The sequence below is a fragment of the Mytilus trossulus genome, chromosome 5 (genome assembly GCF_036588685.1).
Source record: "Mytilus trossulus isolate FHL-02 chromosome 5, PNRI_Mtr1.1.1.hap1, whole genome shotgun sequence".
NCBI classification, from domain to species: Eukaryota; Metazoa; Mollusca; class Bivalvia; order Mytilida; family Mytilidae; genus Mytilus; species Mytilus trossulus.
This window is the reverse complement of record NC_086377.1, coordinates 84,286,416-84,310,630: the sequence shown is the minus strand read 5'-3', so window position 1 is coordinate 84,310,630 and position 24,215 is coordinate 84,286,416. Positions and strand designations below refer to the sequence as shown.

General features: G+C 32.5%; 1 protein-coding gene across 1 annotated transcript; it reads left to right on the top strand.

Moving 5' to 3' along the window:
• The first annotated feature begins 280 nt into the window (after positions 1 to 280).
• On the top strand, positions 281 to 18,503 carry LOC134719222 (uncharacterized). Its single transcript, XM_063582227.1, has 9 exons — positions 281 to 404; positions 1,791 to 2,244; positions 2,859 to 3,631; positions 4,317 to 4,347; positions 5,407 to 5,678; positions 8,513 to 8,540; positions 11,859 to 12,185; positions 15,695 to 15,985; positions 17,045 to 18,503. The coding sequence occupies exons 2-9, from the start codon at positions 1,986 to 1,988 to the stop codon at positions 17,377 to 17,379; spliced, it is 2,316 nt and encodes a 771-aa protein (XP_063438297.1). The 5' UTR covers positions 281 to 404; positions 1,791 to 1,985; the 3' UTR covers positions 17,380 to 18,503.
• The last annotated feature ends 5,712 nt before the right edge of the window (positions 18,504 to 24,215 follow it).

The following is a 24,215-nucleotide window of genomic DNA, read 5'->3' as shown; positions in this document are numbered from 1 at the left end:
TACAACAATTTAGAATGAACATATATTCTGAAACAGTTGTCACTTTTTGACAGAGAATCCAATGTAAAGGAAGACTATTACCATGCAGCTGTTTAAATATTAGGTTCATAAAGTATTAATACTTTATCAACCTCATTTATTTAAACAGCAATTCAGCCAGTTTTTTTTTTAAATAAGGGGTTAACAAGACAAAAGACAATGAGATTGTAAAAGTGTAGTATCACAAATATGAAAAATGCAGAATGTATATACTTGTTTATACTTTTTTTTATGACAGATTTTGATTTTATTTTGTAGTATTCTTGCAGTATTGGGTCAATTCCATCCTGACCTATTGTAAGGTTGTATATGCAGGCATTCCAAAGATTTTGTTTGTTGCCACTCACAAAGACAAAGTACCATTGGTGAGTGATCTTATGTTAGAAATATAGTAGTTAGTCATTGCCATTTGAAACACTTGAATAATGTGTAAAAACTGCTTACATAATGATAATATGCCGATATGTCTTAACTTGACCAAACTTCGTGTAAAGCTACACTTTTGAAAGAACAAGATCCTAATTGATTGGTGGGTAATAGACTTAAGATCAGATTACAGGGCCTATAACTAGAGTAGACTATATGAAGAACCACTTATAGATAAGAAAAATGATATTCGGTTTGCGTTTGTTTTCATATTCAAAAGTAAAATCACAAAAATACTGAACTCAGAGGAAAATCAATTTGGAAAGTCCATAATCACATGGCAAAATCAAAAAACGAATGGACAAGAACTGTCATATTCCTGACTTGGTACAGGCATTTTCAAATGTAGAAGATTTTCATGAAGATTCTTTGCCGTGTCACTCTCGGTCATGGTCTTTTCACTTTAAACAATTGCTCAGTTTAAATTGTTAAAGTTTGTATTTTCTTGGCCGTGTCACTCTCCGGCATTGTCTATTGACTTTAAACAATTGCTCAGTGTAAATGTTAAAGTTTGAATTTTCTTAGCCGTGTCACTCTCGGGCATGGTCTATTGACTTTAAACAATTGCTCAGTTTAAATGTTAAAATTTGATTTTTCTTTGCCGTGTCGCTCTCGGGCATTGTCTATTGACTATAACAATTGCTCAGTTTGATTGTTAAAGTTGTATTTAAGTCAGTTTTATTTCAACAAATATTTTGACAAAGTGAAAGTTTAGCATTTAGTGGTACTGCACAAGATATACGTCTTAACAATAAAAGTATTTTCAGTGATGTAAGTCCCCAAAATATTTGAAATTCCAAAACGTAATACAAATGTTGATGAGTTGATGAAATCAAAAATCTGGACAGGGAATGCATGAGGACGATTCATGCTTCGTTTTAAAATAATTATAATTGTTATCAACAAAAAATTGAACTATAACAATATCCATATGTTCATGCAAATACCCTCTAGACCTGTTTTAGATGTATTGCCAACTTATTAAATGTGACTTATTTGTTTACTTATGTTTCTATACTAGGTAGGTAAAGTGAATTACCAAACACAAATATAAATAGCTAGTGTTTCTTTCAAAAGACCCTTTTCATTTTATTCCCCTTGGAACTTAAGATTTAACAACTGATAACAGTTTTAGTCTGTTATCTTTGAAAGTATAAGATCTAGGTTAAAAGTGTAAAATTGACCTATAAGAGAAGATGTATGTCATTTGAAAATTTGAGATTGTAGTACGTGTTGGAATATTCCACCATTGAAGATGCATATAAATCACCAGGTGTGCGATGCAGTATCAGTGTATTATTTTGTCAACTTTTTATGTTTAACAGGAGAATATTGCGACCAGACGTGAAGAGCTTTACAGAGGAATTGAGGAATTGTTTAAAGACCACGAGGGAAAACATCATCTGGTCCTTAGACCTCTAATATTTGTCAATGCCAAAGATCAAGCCGACCCAGAAATAGAAGTTCTGAAGAAAACAATAACAGAACTAACATTCGACCACCCATGCTGGGGTGAAAGGATGCCGAATGCATGTGTTCCACTGGAGCTTGAGATCGCTGAACTAGTGGCAGAAGGAAAGCAAATAATGTCATTGGCTGAAGTTAAAGAATTAAATGCTATCAGCGAGGTGTCTGTCCTGTCTCCTGAGCAGTTGACCGATTTTCTACATTATCAACATTCTCTAGGGAAAATTGTCTATTTTGACACACCACAGCTAAGAGATAATGTTATCATCAGTCCCCTTCTTATGGTGGAAGTTATGAGATCTTTTATTACTGGTGTGTAAATATTTTCATTGAGTAATAATTAAATTGCTGGTAAAAAACATACCAAAATATTGTTTACCAGCCAATAATAGCACTAGGGACTGTTAAATGGTGCCCTTAACTAATATTTAAGTTGGTTTTTCAGAACTTTTTATTATACAATTAGTAAAAAATTATAAATTTTAGTATTCACAGTTTCAATACTTGTTAAATTATAGCTAATTATTTTATTATGCTGTGAAACTTTGGAGAGAATAACAGTTTTAACTTATATTTTGTAAAATCATAATGGAAAATTATGATAACAAAAACATTTTTTTTAAACTGAAACTGAAACGTAATAGGTATAGGTATAACTATAAAACTTCATGGTTTATAAATATAGAATAAATTTTAAAGTGTAACATTTTTCCACAATGAGAAACGATTCAATTTTGATCATCAAATGCCTTGATTAAGGAAAGATAATTTGTTCTAAAATAGAACATGTTATAGAATTATTAAGATAAGATTATTTTCCTGTGCTGATCAAGGTGAGCAACATAGCTTCCATAGATACATTTTAATATAAGTATATTTTTGACTTTAATTTCAAGTCTTAAGATTGATTTTATTTCTTTTTATAGATGTTGAATTCTGGCCAAAAGAAGATAACACAAGAAAAACCTTCAAAAAGATGTCTGAAAATGGAATGATACAAAAATTAGACCTCTACCAGATTTGGGAGCAAGAAGAATTTTATCAGATATTACTCTTTAAAGAGTACATATTTGATATGCTGATACACCTTGATATCGTATCTGAACAGCGTAGATATGATACAAAAACAGGAAGTCGGCTACCAGTAGAACACTTCTTTGTACCCTGTATGCTTACCCAAAGAAATGATACAGATTTCTTGTCACAAGAATGTACACCAGAGAGGACTGTTAGTTTGGCCTTTGTTTTTAACGGAACCGTTGTTCCTCCAGCTTTACCGAATCGTCTCATATGCGCATGTCTCAGTATGTGGACATTGAAGCAATACCGTGGAAGGAAACTTATCTTTTCTGGGTTTGTGGGGTTATCAGTTGATAAAGAGCATGATATCGTTGTCTGTGTAGAAGGAAATAAGATCTTATTGCACCTAGTCCTCAAGCGCTCCAAGGGTTTGATAATACCTGATATAGCCACCAGTGTCCGGGATTGTTTGTTTGTTACTTTAGAGAGAATCTCCGAATTTTATCAGTTCTCCATCCATTGTAAAGCCAGCAGCAAGTTACCCTTCCACACCGAGTATTCATGCTCGAAATTAAACTGTTTCACTTCAGAAAATAAGATGGCTTCCGAAACTGAGGAATCTCTTTGTGAACACGGAGAAAACATTAAAAATAACTGGAGTATTTGGAACAAGAAAAGGGTATGTAAATAATTTTAGGTACATCATTGCGAGAAATTTAAAATTGATTTCTAAGCCTGAACAAATGTCGCCAAGTTCCCTTATTGCATAAGATAGGTACTATATTTGCATTATATGTTAGAATTCAATCTTGCAACTCTATATAAAAAATAAGATATGATATATGATTGTCAACGTAACAACTCTCCACCATAAACCACATGACGTAAAATTCAGCACCTATAGGTCGCTGTGAGGCCTTCAACAATGAACAAAATATATGCCACATATCAAGCTCTTAAAGTTGTTCATGTTGTTATGTTAAAATGTTCATACATTCAGAGACAAATTTATATCTGTACCAACTTGTTGATGTTGGTATGATAGTAAACTAAACAGCAAAGGACAAATGTATTAGACAGCTAAGCAAATGGATGCTAATGTTGCTATGACACCTCTTTGTTTAAACCTTTTTTTTGTAAGGTAGAGGAGTGGATTAATATTTATAATATTTACCTGACTTTGGTTGTAGTAACTATCAGTATTTGTCAATATTGTATTTTTTTATTATGTGTCATTAATTTTTTGTCATTAGTTTCACACATTTTACAAAATGAAATGTTTTTTTGGGGACCGACAAGCAAGTAGGTTGTTTACATGGAATTATACAAATACTTGGATTGTAGAGTTATTTTCTATTTTACAGGAACAAAAGCAGTGTGATGCTAATTGTCCAGGTAAATGTATCCTTTTTCTCTCTGCACTTGCATATAATTGACCAGAGTTAACATTTAACTTATTAAAATATCCAATTTAATTACAATCTCATGACATAAAACCATGCTACTGATATGCCATAATTGTGATAAAGCTTAAACAATAAATAATGATTTTTCACATATTTCAGATTGGAACAACCGTGGAAAAGTGATACATTTTTACCATCTGAGTTTACAATTACCAAAGATACATGTATTAGAAACTTTTAATTTAAAATATATGATTTGCAATTTTGGTTAAGATTAATTGCTGTAAATTACTAGAATGTATCCAATATGTCTTATGAGTAAATTGTCTAGGATTGCTGTCAACAGATAAAAGTATGTGCTATATTTAAGATAATACATTTAGGTGTATTTTGTAAATATAGGTTCGAAGAAATTAGAATTAGATTACTGCATATGTTGATTATATTGTGTACCCATTAACTTCCAATGCTGAATAGTTATCTCATCTTATCTCAGTATATTAACGTACTTTTTTATGCCCCACCTACGATAGTAGAGGGGCATTATGTTTTCTGGTCTGTGCGTCTGTTCGTCCGTCTGTCTGTTCGTCCGTCTGTCTGTTCGTCCGTCTGTCTGTCTGTCCGTTCGTCCATCTGTCCCGCTTCAGGTTAAAGTTTTTGGTCAAGGTAGTTTTTGATGAAGTTGAAGTCCACTCAACTTGAAACTTAGTACACATGTTCCTTATGATATGATCTTTCTAATTTTCAAACGAAATTAAACTTTTGACTCCAATTTCATGGTCCACTGAACATAGAAAATGAAAGTGTATGTTTCAGGTTAAAGTTTTTGGTCAAGGTAGTTTTTGATGAAGTTGAAGTCCAATCAACTTGAAACTTAGTACACATGATCCTTATGATATTATCTTTCTAATTTTAATGCCTTATTATATTTTTTATCCAATTTCATGGTCCATTGAACATGGAAAATAGTGCGAGTGGGGCATTCGTGTACTTTGGACACATTATTGGTTACAATTCATACATGTATGTGTTTTGAAATTCGTTTTAGGTTTGAGTGAAGATGCATTATCTCAGATCCCAAGTAACACAGAGTTGCTTCGTCTGTCTAATCATTGTGAGGCACATATGCTACATGAATTGGCTCTCCGTCTTGGAATGGACGAGATGGTATGGAGTGATATGGTAGAGAATTACCCAACAAATACACAGATGGTTAAATTTTTGACGCTTATTCATTTGAAAGAGAATAATGAAATCAGTTTCTCAGAATTGGACTACGGATTGAGAGAAATGGAAATAACAACACATAAATTATGTGTGGTAAGTAATTACTGCAATGGACTGATGCAATTGTATTTATCTTTCAGACGCTTCAAAATTTTATACAAATGTTCGGCGTCCACATGTAGCACCGTAACTTGAGAACCACTTATCCAAATTTCATGAAACTTAACATAGTTGTTTCTTATGATGGTCAAACGATCTTTATACTTTTTGGTGAAAAATAGGGGGTTTATCCATGTCGCACTGTATCTCAAAAACCATTAATGATTATTGCTTAAAACTTTACACACTTCTTAGTTATATTAATCTAAAGATCTGTATACATTTTGGTGATGATTCAAAATTTAGAGTGAATGAGTTTTGTAAAAAAAAGGGGGGTTTTCACGTGTCGCGCCGTATTTCAGAAACTATTATGATTATTGCATAATACTTTACACACAAGACAACGAGCGTATCATGCGCTCGTGGCGCAGCTTTTTATTTAATTTGTTTTGGAGTATGGTACTTTTGTGATACTTTTCTACATTGATCTTTGATAAGGTTAAGATTATATGATATCAATCTTTGAGTAAAACCTTCAAATAACAAACTCATAACATGGTCAACATAAATGCAATCAAGATAAGTAAAGCAGGCGAGACATTTCAGCTTGTTGTATTATGCTTGAAAAGAATGAGATAGTTAAGTTTTTAAAGGAACATTAGCTGTCAAATTTATGTTTTCCAATTTGACTCAAATTCTCATATTTGAATTAAATTTACAAACACGTATATCCAAATTACAAAAACTTTACATAAACAATTAACAATGCATAGACTTGATAATATGTATTAGCTTTTCGTGTATATTCTAGTCTAATTAACCATTGAGATGACCTCCTTTTATATCTAGGCGTTATGTATTCAGGTTTAGTTTTCTGTAATTAGTTAATACTTCAGTTTCATTGTGTATATCTCTTTCATATTCATTTGATAAAATTTACTGTTTGCAAAAGCATGCATTGCTCTATATAATAAGAATGTTCTTATCCCGGGCATAAAAACAATGCCGTATTTGGCGAAACCTTTTCAACTTTTGATCTTCAGTGCTGTAGAACTTTGTACTTTTTTCACTTTCGATCTTTTATATCTGGGCGTCACTGGTGAGTCTTGTGTGGACAAGGCGTGTTTTTGGCGTATTGAATTTTAAACATGATGCTTTTTGTTATCTATTAATCATGTTTTTCTTTGTCTAATATGTTCTCCTATTTATTTGTATTGTAGTCCTGTAATATTATGTTGTCATTTCAATGTTATATTTAACTTTGCCATTAAAGTGCGAGGTTTGGCATGCCATAAAACCAGGTTCAACCCACCACTTTTATTCCCCTTTAAAAGTGTCCTGTGCCAAGTCAGGAAGATGGTCATTGTTATATTATTGTTCGTTTCTCTGTGTGTTGCATTTTAACGTTGAGTCGTTTGTGTTTCCTCTTATTTTTGAGATATTGAGATAAGACGTGGCACGGTACTTGTCTATCCCAAATTCATGTATTTGGTTTTCATATTATATTGGTTAGTCTCGTGGTGTTTTGTCTGATGCTTGGTCCGTTTCTGTGTGTGTTGCGTTTCGGTGTTGTGTCGTTGTTCTCCTCTTATATTTAATGCGTTTCGCTCGGTTTTGGTTTGTTACCCCGATTTTGTTTTTTGTCCATGGATTTATGAGTTTTGAATAGCGGTATACTACTGTTGCCTTTATTTACTTTTACAAATTTGGATGGAGAGTTGTCTCTTTGGCCCTCATACCACATCTTTTTATATCTATGTATAAATATAAATAGATATTGACCATATGCAATTGGATTTGTGTAGGTCTGCTTGATTTCATATTATAGGTTTAAAAAAAATGTTAAATATAGTTTTTGTTAACTGTATAATAATATTTTGTTATGGATCCAATCCATATACCAAATGGTTCACCCTTGTGTCATTTCCAATGTTTACAATTTTTATGCACCCGTGAATTAATTTTAACCCTTGTCCGTCTGTACGTACGTCCGTACGTCCCAACATTGGTTTCAGTTCTCTTACTTGAGTTTGCCTCAACCAAATGTTATGAAACTTATACACAATGCCTATTACCACAAAACACATATCAACGTTGAAATTTAGAGGCGTCACTATAACCATTCTAGAGTTATGCCCTTTATAAATGGAAAAAATGCAAAAAATCTAGTTTCTGTTATTTAACTTACGCATGTCTCAACCAAATATTATGAAACTTATACACAATGCTTATTACCACAAAATACAGATCAAGTTTACTTTGATAGCGTCACTCTAACCGTTCTAGAGTTATGCCCCATTATCAATGGAAAGAATTACAAAATTTGAAGTTTCCATTCTCTAACTTAAGTTTGCCTCAACCAAATGTTTTTAAACTTATACAAAATGCTTTTTAACTTAAGTTTGCCCCAACTAAACATTATGAACCCTCACACAATACTTTTTACCATAAAACTCAGATAAAGTACAAATTTGGGTAGCGTCACTTTTATTGTTCTTTAGTTATGTCCCTTTATAATATTGTATGCAAGCTGGGGCATCATCTGTGTCGATGGGGACACATTCTCCAATTGTTTTTCTTTTTTAAGCTGAACACGTTTAATACATGTGTAACCATTCAATTGGCAATTAGTTTAAAGTATTGAATGTGGGTATTGGTCATGGCTAATGCCCTTAACAATGAATAATTTGAACATTTATTTTGAATCTAGTCTGAGCCCTTTACTTCTGTAATAACTGTATGAGCTTGTTTTCAGATAACATGGATAAATGATAGATTTAACTTACCACTCTGAAATAAATTGATGTTAAAAATTATCATATTTTCAGGTACGTCGGAGAAAACAAGTGAAATCTGGTAAGTATTTTGATATCTAAAGGTTTTATATGACATAATAAGAAAGGCCTCTGTCTTAATGTTCTGTATCAAATAAATCATAAATGTTATGCTTACCTTGGTACAATATCTGATTAAGGGTAGATTATTTAACAATTTGTCATCTTGATTCCTTTTTACATAACTGTGCAACTTGGATTTTTTATATTTCATGGGATTGCCCAGTAATCATAATGTTATTATCTTTAAAAATAAAGGCAACAGTAGTATAACGCTGTTCAAAAGTCATAAATCGATTGAGAGAAAACAAATTCGGGTTACAAACTAAAACCGAGGGAAACACATCAACTATAACAGGAAAACAACAAAACAACAGAACACTGAAGTTCAACAAAAACAAAAGACAATGCAACATACACAGAAACGAACTATGAGATCAGAACTGCCATATTCCTGACTTGGTATAGGACATTTATCATATTGTTATGTATCTTGTTTGATTACAAAGCAGTAAGCACATACCTTCGAATTATAATTAATCCCTTTGGAGATGTTTGGCTGTTTGTGTAATAACAAAGCAGTATTAGAGCATTCTTTCAAATTATAATTAATCCCTTTGGAGATGTTTGGCTGTTTGTGTAATAACAAAGCAGTATTAGAGCATTCTTTCAAAATTTAATCACTCTCTTTACAGATGTTTATCTTTCATGCGGGATTTGGTTTTAAAATTGAAAAGTCATGACTGCCTCCCTGAATTTATTCCAATTAGTATATTCCAATTTTAAGAGGGGCACTAAGTGCAATGATAAAATGACTTTTTTTGTAGTCCCCCTTTCATATCCTTATACTTTCATATAGCCGATGTGAGCAATTCTTACAGTTTGAGTCATTTGCCAGTATGTCATCCAAAATTAGCAATATGTATTGTTTTTTTTACCTCATTTTCAGAATCTACTTTTACAGTCGATGCCAAACAATGTGAACATAAACTTTTTTTTTCAACCGCAAAAAAATGTGCGGTCATATATTGGTATCACGTCATCGTCGTCCGAAAAAGGATGGTTTCCCGATTATAACTTTAATATAAGTAAATAGAAATCCATAACATTTTAACACAATGTTTATAACAACAAAAGGAAGGTTGGGATTGATTCAGGGGTTATGGTCATATCGGTTTAGGAATTGGGGGCCAAAAAGGTCCCAACACATACATTTATCTAGTTTCAGGACAATAAGTTGTGTATAAGTATTTCAATTACTCTGAAATTGTACCACAATGTTCATACCATAAAGTAGAAGGTTGGAATTTCTTTTAAGGGTTATTGGGCAAACAGTCTAGGAATTCGGGGACAATAACTTATGTTTTACTGTATGAATCTCTTTGACATTGTACCACAAGTTTCCTTGTAATGAAGGGCAGGTTTGGTGTCAGTTTGGAGTTAATATCCCTGATCATTTAGGAATAAGGGGCCAAAAAGGGCAGAAATGAAGCATTTTTCTAGTTTACTGACTGACAATAACTTGTGGTAAAGTGTATGCATCTCTCTCATATTATACTACAAGGTTTCTTACTACAAAGGAAAGACTGGAATTGAGTTTTGGAGTTCTTACTCCAAGTAGGGTTTCAATTAGTGAGGGGCCAAAAAAGGGGCCTAAATAAGCATTTTGTAGTTTTAAGTCAATAACTAGTGTTTAAGTGTATAAATCTCTCTGAAACTATACCATAAGTTTCCATACTACAAAGGGATGGTTATAGGGGGTAATGTATCAAATCATTAAGCAATTAGGGGTAAACAGGGGTGAAGCAAGGGTTTTTCTTGTTAAAGGACAATTTAGACAATCTTAAAGCAGTGTAAAGGAGGTAATGAATTAAAATTTAACGAATACTGTTATATCTATGTTTAATTACTTGATTACATCCCTTCGATGCTTGAAAATTATGTTAAATGAATAGATAATTGTCTTGAGATGTGTAGCTGTACATTTATTTTTAGAAGTTATTGTTAATTAATATTAATTTTAACCATGCTTGTAAGTTATTTTATATTTTAATACTTTATGATGTATTTAAATGAGTAGTTATTGTTGCAAACATAATTAGAAATTGGAATTGAGTTTTTTTTGGAATAAGGGATTTAGGGAGGTGATAAAAAATGGGGAGGGATTGTGGTAAAAATTTTCTCATTTCAGATTTCCGAAATTAATAAGAATTTTTCTTCAAATATTTGTTTTTGAGGGGATTTATATTCAACAGCTTAGTGTATTGCTCAAAGTTCATCAGACCACATTCATTATGTGTCAGAAACCTTTGCTGTGTCAACTATTTGATCACAATCCAAATTCAGAGCTGTATCAAGCTTGAATGTTGTGTCCATACTTGCCCCAACTGTTCAGTGTTCGACCTCTGCGGTTATATAAAGCTGCTCCCTGCAGAGCATCTGGTTTTGAATTGTTTTACCTGTGGAAATTAACTACGATGAACTTTATCTGTGTCATTGACTAATTACTTTGCCAGTCGTCTACTTTTATCACGATCGTCACCTCGTCAGAAAGTATTGAACCAATTTCAACAAAACTTAGAGTGAATATTCCTCTGAGAATGCAGCATAAATGTTGTTCTGTCAACAAACATGGCTGTTCTGGCTAGACATAGAACATACGATTACAATGATTTGTTTTGTCTTATAGCCCTATTAGATTTTTAAATTATAGTAGATAGAAAAAAAACTGTAACATGTGGGAAAGGTTTTTACCAATTTTCCGAAACTTAGAAGCTTAGTCATTTTAAACACAAACATATAAACTTAGCAAGTGAATGAATTGCCATTAATAAAGGCAACAGTAGTATACCGCTGTTCAAAAATCATAAATCCATGGACAAAAAACAAAATAATAACCATTGATTTTTAATGCTCTCTTAAATGCTGATCAATACCCTTCAAGAATTACCCAGTAGACCCTAATGAGAATTGGGATGAGAAAATAATTATAAATTTGAGGTCAAATATAGGGAATAAAGAACATACCCTTGAATAATTATAGATGGAATAAAATGGTCCTCTTTCCAGTTTCAGCTATGGTCTCCTTTCAAGAGAGCATGAATTGAATGCAAATGCTTAATCATGTTAATACAATAAAAATATTTGATTTGTAGCACCAGCTGGAAAATTAATGCAAAGTTTTAACCTTTAGTTCTCACAAGATTAACACACATTTAACTGTCGAGGTTAAACAATATTCCATTATTTTAAAAAGCATTTAGGGGAACACTGCAATTTGAGTCTTTAATTAGTTTTGACAAATTCTCTGTAGATATATTTTATTTCTTATTCCATATAGGTATTCCTGACGATATTCTAGACTGTATTCCATCAGACGAAATTTTAGATAGATTAGCACCGCTGGTTGGCAATATAGTTCTTCAACTAGGAATAGAACTTGGACTTTCTGTAGAAGAGATAGAGAGTATTAAAGAGAAACGTGATCGTGATTTGACAGCACAGAATAAGGAAGTCTTGTTTGCATGGAGGAAAGACAGAACAGTGAAACCTACAATACGGGTACTTGAGCAAGTTTTTGTAGATATTGGTAAAGGAGCAAGGTGTTTAAAGGAGGTTGTAAAGGACGTTGATCCCAATACACTTAAAGCAGTAGAAATTGTTACAGGTAATACTATATGAAGGGTGTGAGTTAATAAAAAAACTACTGTGTAAATCAGTTATTCAGTACAGTAAATATGTATTTCCTAGGTTGATCATGTTTATAACAGAAATATATAAAGTCAGTGCAAAAATAGGTTTGCCTATTATTTTACAATGCCCCTGTCGTTATGTTTGTTGAATGAAATTACATACAGTCAGGCAAATATCTAAAACAAAGTTGGTCTATTGTATATCACCATATGGTTAAGCAAAAATCTTTTCTCTACCGCCATTGTCTGACCTATTAAGATATTGCCCAACCAGACCTTGGTCACTAATTGGCTTCTACTTGCTCAATAACGTAAAGTGATGACAGCTTCGAAAACACTTGCTGCAGGAAAAAGTAGAAAAAAAATCCAAAACAGAAAGATACATAAACTGGGAGGGTATATGTTGTCAACCGTCCATTCCATACTGATAATTTTACATGATGATTCTTTCTGAACTTATTGACATCTATATAATATACTGACATGTTTTGTATTTCCTCTTATCCTCTGAAAACTTCAGATAGGCAACCACTCGGTTTTACTTTGCGGTGTTATAATTGTTAAAATTGATAATATATCTCTCAGGTATTGTTTTTTTTTTTTGGTATATCGGAATGACCAATACAAAAATGCATGTTCATTGCAATACAAAAGTATTGGTTAAGAGGTAAACAGTTAATTACCATGTGACTTTCAATTATGCAATGTCTACTTTATATATATTACAGTGTATAGGTGAAATTAGGAATTAAATGTAATTACTAAACAATTCAGTAAATACCTGTAATTACTAATCAATTACATTAGACTTGACACAGTTGCATGTCTTTCGTTCACAACCTGTTTTGCATGCACACGTTGCAAATCCCTGCCAATCTCCGACTGACTGTAGACACCCTGCTTTCCTAACTTTTAACTCGACCTGGGTATTTTCATCTTGCAAATCCAACTATTGCTGAGAACGTGAATACATTCCTAGAGACGGATCCATTTAAAATTCCATCGTTTGAGCAAAGCTTAAATTATTCATTTGTCTGTTCATGTTCCAAAACTAAACAGAAAAGACTTCTTGGATTCCCACGTCCTCTATCAATACTAGAAATGGGAAAAGTTACGTTATACCTGACATAAACAGGGCGCAAAATTTAGATGCTCCGGACAAGCATCTTTTCCGCTTTCTTTGATAAGTTTGAGGCACTTGCATGGTATCCCCGTTGATGCATTCTGAACGGATACAAATGTCACAACAGGACTGTAATGTTGAGTTTGTCTGATTATATACAAAACATTTAATGCATTCGTGTTCATATTGTAAGCTATGCAACTCATATGGATAGTGATCTTATACGGAGTAACTTTGAGCTTGTGGTATCAAGATCTCATGTAATGAGGCTTCTACTTCAGAGATTTGATTATAATCATCTGTTGTCTTTTTTTTATTTATTTTTTTATTTTCAAACAAAAATGCTTAATCTGCTGATTATATTGTTCAGCATCTCCTTTGGTTTAAGACTCGATCACATTTTTCATTCTACAAAAACTCTTCTGTAAATATGTTTTTTTCATCTACCATTTTCAACAATTAATTGATAGATTTTCTTCCCCGCCCGCCCCTCTGGAATCGTCCCGCTCCGATTTTTTTTATTGTTTGTAAAATTTACGATTTCCGAATTTTGTTAATTTCTGTTACCGGTAACCGTCAATAATTTCTTTCAATTCAAAACTTCCTGTTTCAAATTTCGGTTTTCATATTTCTTGTTTCGAGTACTTTAAAACGATTATGTTGATATATTCTGCTGCTCAATGATGACAATATCATCAACTGAGAATAGAGATAATTTACCAGAAGAGCATGACATATTTGGGTTACGAGTAATACGCTGTGTCGAAGAACGCAAATTGCGATATGTCACAAATAGGAATTTTCTGTCATTAGAAAACCGTGGATTTTTTTTTATAATTTATTGACTTTGTGTCGTCAATTTTGGGCTGTGAATGATTTATAAAGCGAAAGAATCGTGGAACACATTGGTACAAAAACTAAACTGGATTAAAGAAATTGACACAAGCACGAACTTGTTAGATCTATGACCGTAATTTGAGTTCAAAAAGTCGGCAAACATACACATTGTGTTATAGAAAGCCCTTAAATTTACCCATGGTTATTGTAGTTGTTGAAAAACACCAAACACCCTCTGTCCCAATACCAATAAAAGATCAGGTTGAGAACAAACCCTCTATATGATTATTATACCTGTAAAGAGGGATAATCCTTCTTTAGATAGGGGTATTTTTGTTTAGACTGGATTTAAATAAAAAAAATAGGACAGAATGGCATTTTCTACTTATTATGGCAGTAACCTGTAACAGTTGATGCACCAATTGATGTACTTAATTTAATATACAAATGCCCAGTTTGCTGCTTATCTGACTAAATATACAATCTATTGTTCACCATGATTGAAAGCTGTGATGATCAGGTAAATGCCACTCACTTATGTCTCACTGTACAGAATTTCTATTGTTAGATTTAACATAAAATTTAAAGGTCAACTATTCCTTTTTTTGTTGATCAGGTGTTCAGATAGGTATACAATTGATTGCAAGTTCTGTTACTTTAGCAGAAAACTGGTTATCTCAATTTTAGTAAAGTGCATATGTTGATGCATATAATGCTATAGATTATAGCTAATATAACTAGAAAATACCATTCTGCCCTAATTTGCCCAAATGAATCCAGTGTAAACAAAAAAAAACTCTATAGAGGGATACTTTTATCTTTATCTCTCTAAAGATGGATTATCCATTTATACAGGTATAATCACCAACCTGTTAAACAACTTCATGGTTTACATGAATAATTATATTGGCTTCTTGCATTAGAATCTGAAAAGTACCAACCCTACTATTTCCAACAGTGTTTAGTTTTCATTTCATGCATAATACTTGTGTTGCATACCAAGGCATTTGCATCATTTTATGGGGACTACAAATCATTGCTCAGACAGCAAAATAAATTTGGATTTGGTATTCAAAGAGAGAATTTCTTCATCATTTTACTGTTTATTAAAAATAGGTTTCTAAAGTAGCAATTCACCGTTTCAGAATCTTAAGAATTCTGGGTATTATTTTCAAAAGCGTACACCAAAACGTTGTGATTGGTTAAAAACCTCCTAAACAATTGAAATTCAACCAATGGCGTAAAGTTATTTTCATTTTGGTGTACGAACAACAAGATTACCGAGAGTCCTTTAGATTCTGAAAAGGCAAATTACATGTACAACAGTGGTTGCCAATCAGAGATATATATTTAAGAATTTGAAAAATTATGTACCATTCTTTATACATGTATATACATGTACATGATATAAGCTAATTATAACACTTTTATAACCAAAATAATGTAAGATAATTGAAAGCATTGTTTTATTTGATGATCCTCTAATCTTCATTTTGGTTAATAAACCGATCTGCTCATTTACAGATAGAATCAGAGAAAACGAAAACAGAATCATACAGGACATACAAACCAGCCAAATTTTAGACCATATGATGGCACATCTGGTGATATCAGTAGATGACAGACGTCGTATTGAACAACATGCCGGACAAGATGATCAGAACAAAGCATTGCTGGATATTGTGACCAAAATGAGAGAACCTGCTTACAGTGTGTTTGTTGATGGATTACGTATTTATGGATACGAAGATATCGCTAATGATTTGAAATGTGATTTCAGTCCAAGTCCAACATCAGCATCAGCGGAAAATGAAGGTATATCTGACGGGTTTATTATAAACACAAACAAAGAAGGATTTTTACTGAAAACATTTTTAAATCTTGTTATATATTCATTCAAAATAGATATAATGTATTTGATTCTAAAGACTATTTACCAGATCATTTGCGTCGTATTTAATTTATCATAAGTATACTACTTTTCTTGCATACCAAAGTAGGTCACTGGTATATATCGTGAGTCTTTCAGGACGAATTTCAGTTTGTGTTAAGTAACTATGATCTTAGACATTGTACCATTGAGTAATTATGGTCTCAGGCATTGAGATCAAGATTCTTTTCTACAGTTATAATGAAGTCACAGTTCATTAAGTACCTGTTACGAATCAGGCAAATATGACCTCAGATGAATTTCGCTTCTTAGATCCAACTGTAGAAAAGAATAGTGAACATATATAATGCAAAGGCATTAGTTATGGTCAACTATAAAAAAAAAATCAAAGTGAGAGAAAATAGAATAACAAACAAATTGGCAATTAACTATAAATTGTGAATGTGTATGTTTACCAGCTCTGTTTAAAATGTCAAACGCTTATCATATGTTTTTGATAAATTCAGAGCATACATCTCAATTTGTTTGAAGAAATGTAAGATCTATCAATACTACATTCTATGTGGGTATTCAATTTATTCATGAGACATTTGATTTAAGAAAAGGGTGAATAAAACCAAAACAGTAGAAGGGCTACACACCTGAAAAGTACTAAAAAATGGCCAAATCCATCCAATGCCAACTTTGCCCGAATGAGTTGAAACCTTAGTTTCTGCATAATTTTATAAAATTTATAAACGGTAAATTTAAGAAGGGTTTGTTTTAAATCATGTGAGTAGCAAAGTACTGAATACTAAGCTAATGATACTCTAGGAGACATGTAATCCACCAGTAGAGGTATCGACCAAGTGATGTAAAAAAAAAAATGAAAACACGTTATAAATTTCATGTGGTCCAAATCGCTTTTCTGAATTTAACCTCGTCTTTATTCATAAAAGGTCAATAGCACTATCTTAAGAAAAAAATCTTTTTGTATTTTGTAGGCTTATCAGTTTGGAATTTTCCATTATATAAAGTTCGTCTACAAAAGAACTACCTCAAGGTCATCATTGATATACAACACGAAAACATAGTAGATCATCTAATATCAAAAGAGGTATTGTCAGTTGATGATGGGAAGAAGATAGAATCTGGTAAAACCCCACAGGAAAAGAACAGGAATTTAATGGACATGCTGTTGCGTAAAAATGAACAGGGATTTAATGAATTTCTCAAAGCCCTACGAAAAGACTCAATTTATGCAGATCTAGCAGATCAAATAGAGAAGACAGAAGTTACTACCACAGATATGGCAACCCTTCATAAATGCTCAAAATAAAAGAAAAACTTTATACAACAAGTTAAAGACAGCTAAGACACACACATGTAAACAATAAATAGAAGGAGGTATTGTCAATCCAATGTTCAATGATTTGGTCACTTAAACCGCTAAGACAAACACATGTAAACAATGAATAGAAGGAGGTATTGTCAATCCTATGATCAATGATTTGGTCACTTAAACCATCAAAGTGAATGAATAACAATATATTATTGATAACAATATAGTATTGATAACAATATTTTATATTAAACATATGTCATGTGTGAGTGTCATGCTTGGCAAGGAAAAAGATAAAATATGTACCCCTTTTACGAGTATTCATTCCTGTAAACACAAATCCCCCGACGAGTGTTCGTTCCATAACAGATATGTTAATTATGAAGCAGTCATGACATATTCTATATTCATATCAAATAATTTTAATGTATCTTAATATAATTATTGGGAACCAGTAATTGGAAAGTTCATATGCACTACTGTTTTTTTCAAAGGTCAAAACATATGGCTGTGTGGCATATTTTCAACATTTATATGCCTCAAACTTCCAAGAATTTAAACCTACATGTATACTAAAATTATGTACTTCCTCTCACTTAACATTTGGTCCTTCTCAGAACTTAATTTGGCCGCTATCTATGTGTATTCATACTGGTAAAGTTCCCAAGATGTGTCTCTTTGAGATGAAACATAGATATCATATCTGGGAACCAGAAGGTAAACAAAACATCTATCAATAGTATATATCCCAAAAGAGGCGTAGTTTGTGAAACAGCTGTATTTACAAAGTGTAACCTAAAGGAAATGTCATAACTTGATACAATATACTATATGTACTATTTTGATAAATTTTGAATAACCTACATAGCTGCATTTAGGTTATTATCAATTTCTTTTCAGTCATAATTGTGTATGTTAATCTCCTAAAGCTGTTCAATGTTACCTTAATAGTCCATTTAGGTCTAAATTTAAAGTCTAATGAATAATAAAGTATGCACATATGAAATAACTAATTCAGTGACCGAATCTTGTCCTTAAGGTGTTTCTGAATTTTTTGACATTAACTTGTTGTATATTTTGTTTATCAAACAGCTACTTTTATATGTACATTTGTAAATAAAAATGCCTCTTCATAAACATGATAAACATAGTTTTGAACAAAAATGCAACGATATGCTCTTATTATGTAAATATAATTGTTGCTAACATAACATGGTATTTCACAACGATATGCTCTTATTATGTAAATATAGTTGTTGCTAACATAACATGGTATTTCACAACGATATGCTCTTATTATGTAAATAAAGTTGTTGCTAACATAACATGGTATTTCACAACAAAATGCCTTTATTATGTAAATATAGTTGTTGCTAACATAACATGGTATTTCACAACGATATGCTCTTATTATGTAAATATAGTTGTTGCTAACATAACATGGTATTTCACAACGAAATGCTCTTATTATGTAAATATAGTTGTTGCTAACATAACATGGTATTTCACAACGATATGCTCTTATCATGTAAATATAGTTGTTGCTAACATAACATGGTATTTCACAAAGAATGTTTTTGACACATCTGTTCTGTCAAATGAACTTATCTTTCATCCATCAGAAAAATGGATTTTAAATCCAAACAGATCAGTGATAATTGTTTGGTTACATTATATTTTCAAATAGTTGAGAACATACATGACATATCAAATGTCAAAAAACATTTGAAAACCTACTACCAAGCAAATGTTTGGCCTCTTTCAAGTCAGGCTATCTGCACCATGTGTTGTTTGGTGGTGTTTTAGCGCAATGCCATACAACTTCCTACTTGCTTTTTTAACATATATTTTCGATCGTCACTGATGAGTCTTTTGTTAAAGTTCTTCAGAAAATACCAAGACCTTGTTGATACATATTCAACTTCACAAATAATACATGATGTCTGGAAGTATAGCATTTAGTCACTGACGTTGTTTATCATCCTAATTACGTGTTGTAGTGTTCTTATATATCTCTTTGTAAATTACTTTTACTGTTTAGCCCTTTTTGGTAATACCCTTTTGGGATCTTTTGTTGTGGCTCAGTACTTAAACATCCCGCCATTGTGTTATTGTGCTATGGTCATTTTTGTATTCTTGTATATTTTTGCCTATGTGCTTTGGTCTATATGTCATTTTGTTTTTCCTTGTTGACATATTTGTCTGTTTGTTTTATAGAGATTAAGATTATAACACAATGTTGACTGCTATACCTCTATGTTTGACATTTAATTTTTTTTTCTGTTTGTTTTGTTCACACATTGTTGTGAATATAATGGAATTTCATGCGACTGTCATACAAGTGAGAGGTTAAGCTAGCTATAAAACCAAGTTTACTTCACCATTTTCTACATAAGGAAATGCCTGAAACAATTCAGGAATATGACTTCCTATTCGTTTGATGAGTTTGAGATTTAGAATTTGTCATTTGATAAGGGAATTTTTCGTTTTGAATTTTCCTTGTATTTCTAATATATTTTACTGTTATGTAAACAAAAAATACAATGACGCTCACAATGATAAGCCTGGAATCTTTTATGAGTTTTTTTTTATGTTGTACGTCTGTTAAGGGGGCTCCTGGGTATCAATCAATTTTTTTTTTCTAATATAGGATTTCGCTATATTTTTTCATAAATGAACTTTATCATATACTTAAAAGAAAAATGAAATAGAAAAATGGGGTCACCGTTCATTTAAGCTCACAATTTGCCTCTGGAAGAAGCATATATTTTTGTTAATGTCCTGTTTTCTGTTGAACTAACAGGAGAAATAGAAGTAATATCGAAATAAAAAAATAACCTAATTACAGAAATCGCTTAAATTTTACAATTATTTAGTTTATGTACAGCTTATTTGAAAACATTAATAAAAAATATAGGTCACTGATGAGTTAAAAAAGGTATTTCAAATTTAATGCCAAAAAATGGCATGTTTGCACCAAAGGGAGATAATTTGGAGCTTTTTCAATGATGTAAACATTTTAAAAGTCATCTGGGGCCAAACAGAATATTTTTTTGGGGTTGATTTTTGTACCATATCATAAAGTAATAACTAGTAGTGTAATAAATAAAATGTGTAATGAAAAAATAAAGGTTTAATTTTTTGCTGAAATTTTTGTACCCACAAGCCACCTTAATAATTTGAAGGAGTCGAGTGTGTAAAATTTGAATTTCAATATTCATTGTCAGTGTTACAAAATTTAACCCCCTTTTCCTTTCATCGTCAATATCAAAATTTGTATATAAAAATAAGGAGATAGGATATGATTGCAAATGAGACAACTATATATATCCACCAAAGTTCAAATAAAGTGGAGGTAAGCAAGTATAGGCAACTGTACGGGCTTCAACAGTGAGAAAAAAACCCATATCGTAAAGTCGGCTATAAGAGGCCCCAACATGACAAATATGAAACAACTCAATTGAGAAAACTTACAACCTAATTTATGACAAAACAATTTATGAAAAACAAATATGACAGACTTAAACCAACGACAACCACTGAACTACAGGCTCCTGACTTGGGACAGGAACATACATAATCTGGCGGAGTTTAACATATTTATGAGCCCTCAACCCTCCCCTAACAGTGTTTCATAGTTGTTTCATTGTCTTCAACTTATTCCTTTATTCCATTATTAACTATTTCTATTGATTTTATGTGAACATGTTTATATATTCTATAATATTAAATATTGATTATATTTTGTCAGAAATTATTTCACAACAATCATAGTCCAATTTCATGCTTGATAATTTTCTCCTTGTACTCAATCACTCCATTCCTGTATAAAAAAATCTTAAGCCTGATTTGTCATAATTTTCAACCTTTTTCAATGCTTATACATTTTGCCTTTAAATTGTTCGGATTAGCACAACTGTTTAATACCTAGTGACTTTGTAATTTACAAATTAAATATGTTATGAAACCGTTGTGTTTATTGTTGATGTGGTTATTGTAGCACTATTTGTGTTTTAGTTGTTTCTTCTACTTGTATATATGTATAAACTATTAATGCAGTCTACCTTCCTTGAAGGTAAAAACAAAACTACATACATGTTCTTGTTCTTATTCATTTTACGACCGCAAAAACATTTTGGATTCGTAAAATGCTATCATGTCTGCGTCGGCGTCGTCAGAAGACATTTGGTTTCCGGACAATATCTTAAGTTTCAGTGAATGGATATCTTTGAAATTTAAACAAAAGTTTCAATACCACAAAAGGAAGGTAGGGATTGTTTTTAGGGTGATGGTCTAAACTGTTTAGGAATAAGGGGCTAAAAAGGGGGCCCAAAACAAGCATTTTTCTAGTTTCAGGACAATAACTTGTGTATAAGTATTTTGATTGCTCAGAAATTGTACCACAAGGTTTAATACCACAAGTCAAAGGTTGGGATTCATTTTGGGGGTAATTACCCAAACCGTTCAGGAATTTGGGGCCAAAAAGGGTCTAAAACAAGCATTTTTCTAGTTTTTAGACAATTACTCGTGTTTAAGTGTATTGACATCTCTCAAACTGCACCACATTTTACGATAATTTAAATCATCGATCAAACCATAAGCAAATGTAAAAAATGCCTTCCAGAATATATTCAAACGATTATCTATTAATATGTATTCTTTATACTTTAGAGATAACTATTGTATTTGAAGCTTGGCGGATATCCGTCTGTAGTTTTACTGTAGCAAATTTAGTTTACTTGACGACGCCTATCGGAGACAGGTAAACGGATATTTGCGACAATAAAACTGCCGATGGACGTCCGTAAAGCTTCAAATACAGTACAGTTATCACTATACTAATGCAAAATAAACAAATCAATCAATGTTAGTCATTATTTCATTTTTTTTTTACTTCATATTGGTGAAATTACATGCCAATACATTCTGGTATTTATAATCTCAGCTGCATTAGTCACAGACAGGGATATAGAGACGCTTATTGTCATCCAATCAGAACCATTGATACAATATTATTGCATTAAATATATATTTTAATTGACATTGGCTTTTCTTTTCGACGTTTCATCTGCCAATTAAAACTTTGACATGTGTATTAAACACTTGAATATCTCAATTTCTTCTTCAATGGATAATCTTCTTGGAAAACTCATCTGGTTAAGGCAGAGCTCTGTGTTAGAGTTAAGGTATTAGGTTACATGGTTAAGGCAGAGCTCTGTGTTAGAGTTAAGGTATTAGGTTACATATCTTGAGGCAACTGTATTTCAACGATGTTCAAGTCTCATCAATCCAGGAAAAAGACAAAAACTCAACGAAAGAATCGCCTGAACTGTAAAAAGATCAACATGGGGTGTATTGATATGATTTGTTTTTCTTTACATTGAAAGCAAAAATGGCGCGCAATTTATGATAAAGAGATTTATCGGTTCTCGGGCAAATATTCAGTTTGTGGGAGATTTCGGGAAATTGTTGTACCGACTGACAACGCCTAGCAAAAAAGAGAAAAATACCAAAAGTCAAACAACAGTACACAAAACACAACATAGAAAAATAAGAACTGAGAAACAGGAACACCACCATTAACTGGGAATGATCTCAGGTGCTCAGGATGGGACGAACCCCACCATTAACTGGGAGTGATCTCAGGTGCTCAGGAGGGGACGAACCCCACCATTAACTGGGAGTGATCTCAGGTGCTAAAGATGGGACTAACCCCACCATTAACCGGGAGTGAGTGATCTCAGGTGCTCAGGATGGGACGAACCCCACCATTAACTAGGAGTGATCTCAGGTGCTCAGGATGGGACGAACCTCACAATTAACTGGGAGTGATCTCAGGTGCTCAGGATCGGACCAACCCCACCATTAACTGGGTGTGATCTCAGGTGCTCAGGATGAGACGAACCCCACCATAAACTAGGAGTGATCTCAGGTGCTCAGGATGGGACGAACCCAAATATTAACTGGGAGTGATCTCAGATGCTCAGGATGGGACGAACCCCACCATTAACTGAGAGTGATCTCAGGTGCTCTGGATGGGACGAACCCCATCATTTATTGGGAGTGATCTCAGGTGCTCAGGATGGGACGAACCCGACCTTAATAGGGAGTGATCCCAGGTGCTCAGGATGGGATGAACCCCACCATTAATTGGGAGTGACCGGCATAGACTTTTGCTTAAATTGTGATAGAAATTTCTCCCTTTTATATACTTTTCCTATATGCCCTCCTTCTTTGTTTCTAAAAGTCCTTCATACTGGGAAATTTCCCTATTTACCGAAGGCATTTGAGTGAAAAGAATACATTTTCCGTTTCACCTCTTTTATCTATTATAAAAATAAGGTATCAAAAAGTAATTATGTAAATATAGTTGTTGCTAACATAACGTGATATTTCACAACGATATGCTCTTATTATGTAAATATAGTTGTTGCTTACATTACATGGTATTTCACAACGATATGCTCTTATTATGTAAATAAAGTTGTTGCTTACATAACGTGGTATTTCACAACGATATGCTCTTATTATGTAAATATAGTTGTTGCTAACATAACGTGGTTTTTCACAACGATATGCTCTTATTATGTAAATATAGTTGTTGCTAACATAACATGGTATTTCACAACGATATGCTCTTATTATGTAAATATAGTTGTTGCTAAAATAACGTGGTATTTCACAACGATATGCTCTTATTATGTAAATATAGTTGTTGCTAACATAACGTGGTTTTTCACAACGATATGCTCTTATTATGTAAATATAGTTGTTGCTAACATAACGTGGTATTTCACAACGATACGCTCTTATTATGTAAATATAGTTGTTGC

Excerpts from the sequence above, each read along its gene's own strand:
- LOC134719222 (XM_063582227.1), top strand. The coding sequence starts at position 1,986 with ATGCCGAATGCATGTGTTCCACTGGAGCTTGAGATCGCTGAACTAGTG. Across the intron at positions 8,541-11,858 it reads GAGAAAACAAGTGAAATCTG|GTATTCCTGACGATATTCTA; the intron begins GTAAGTATTTTG and ends TATTCCATATAG. Across the intron at positions 12,186-15,694 it reads AGCAGTAGAAATTGTTACAG|ATAGAATCAGAGAAAACGAA; the intron begins GTAATACTATAT and ends GCTCATTTACAG.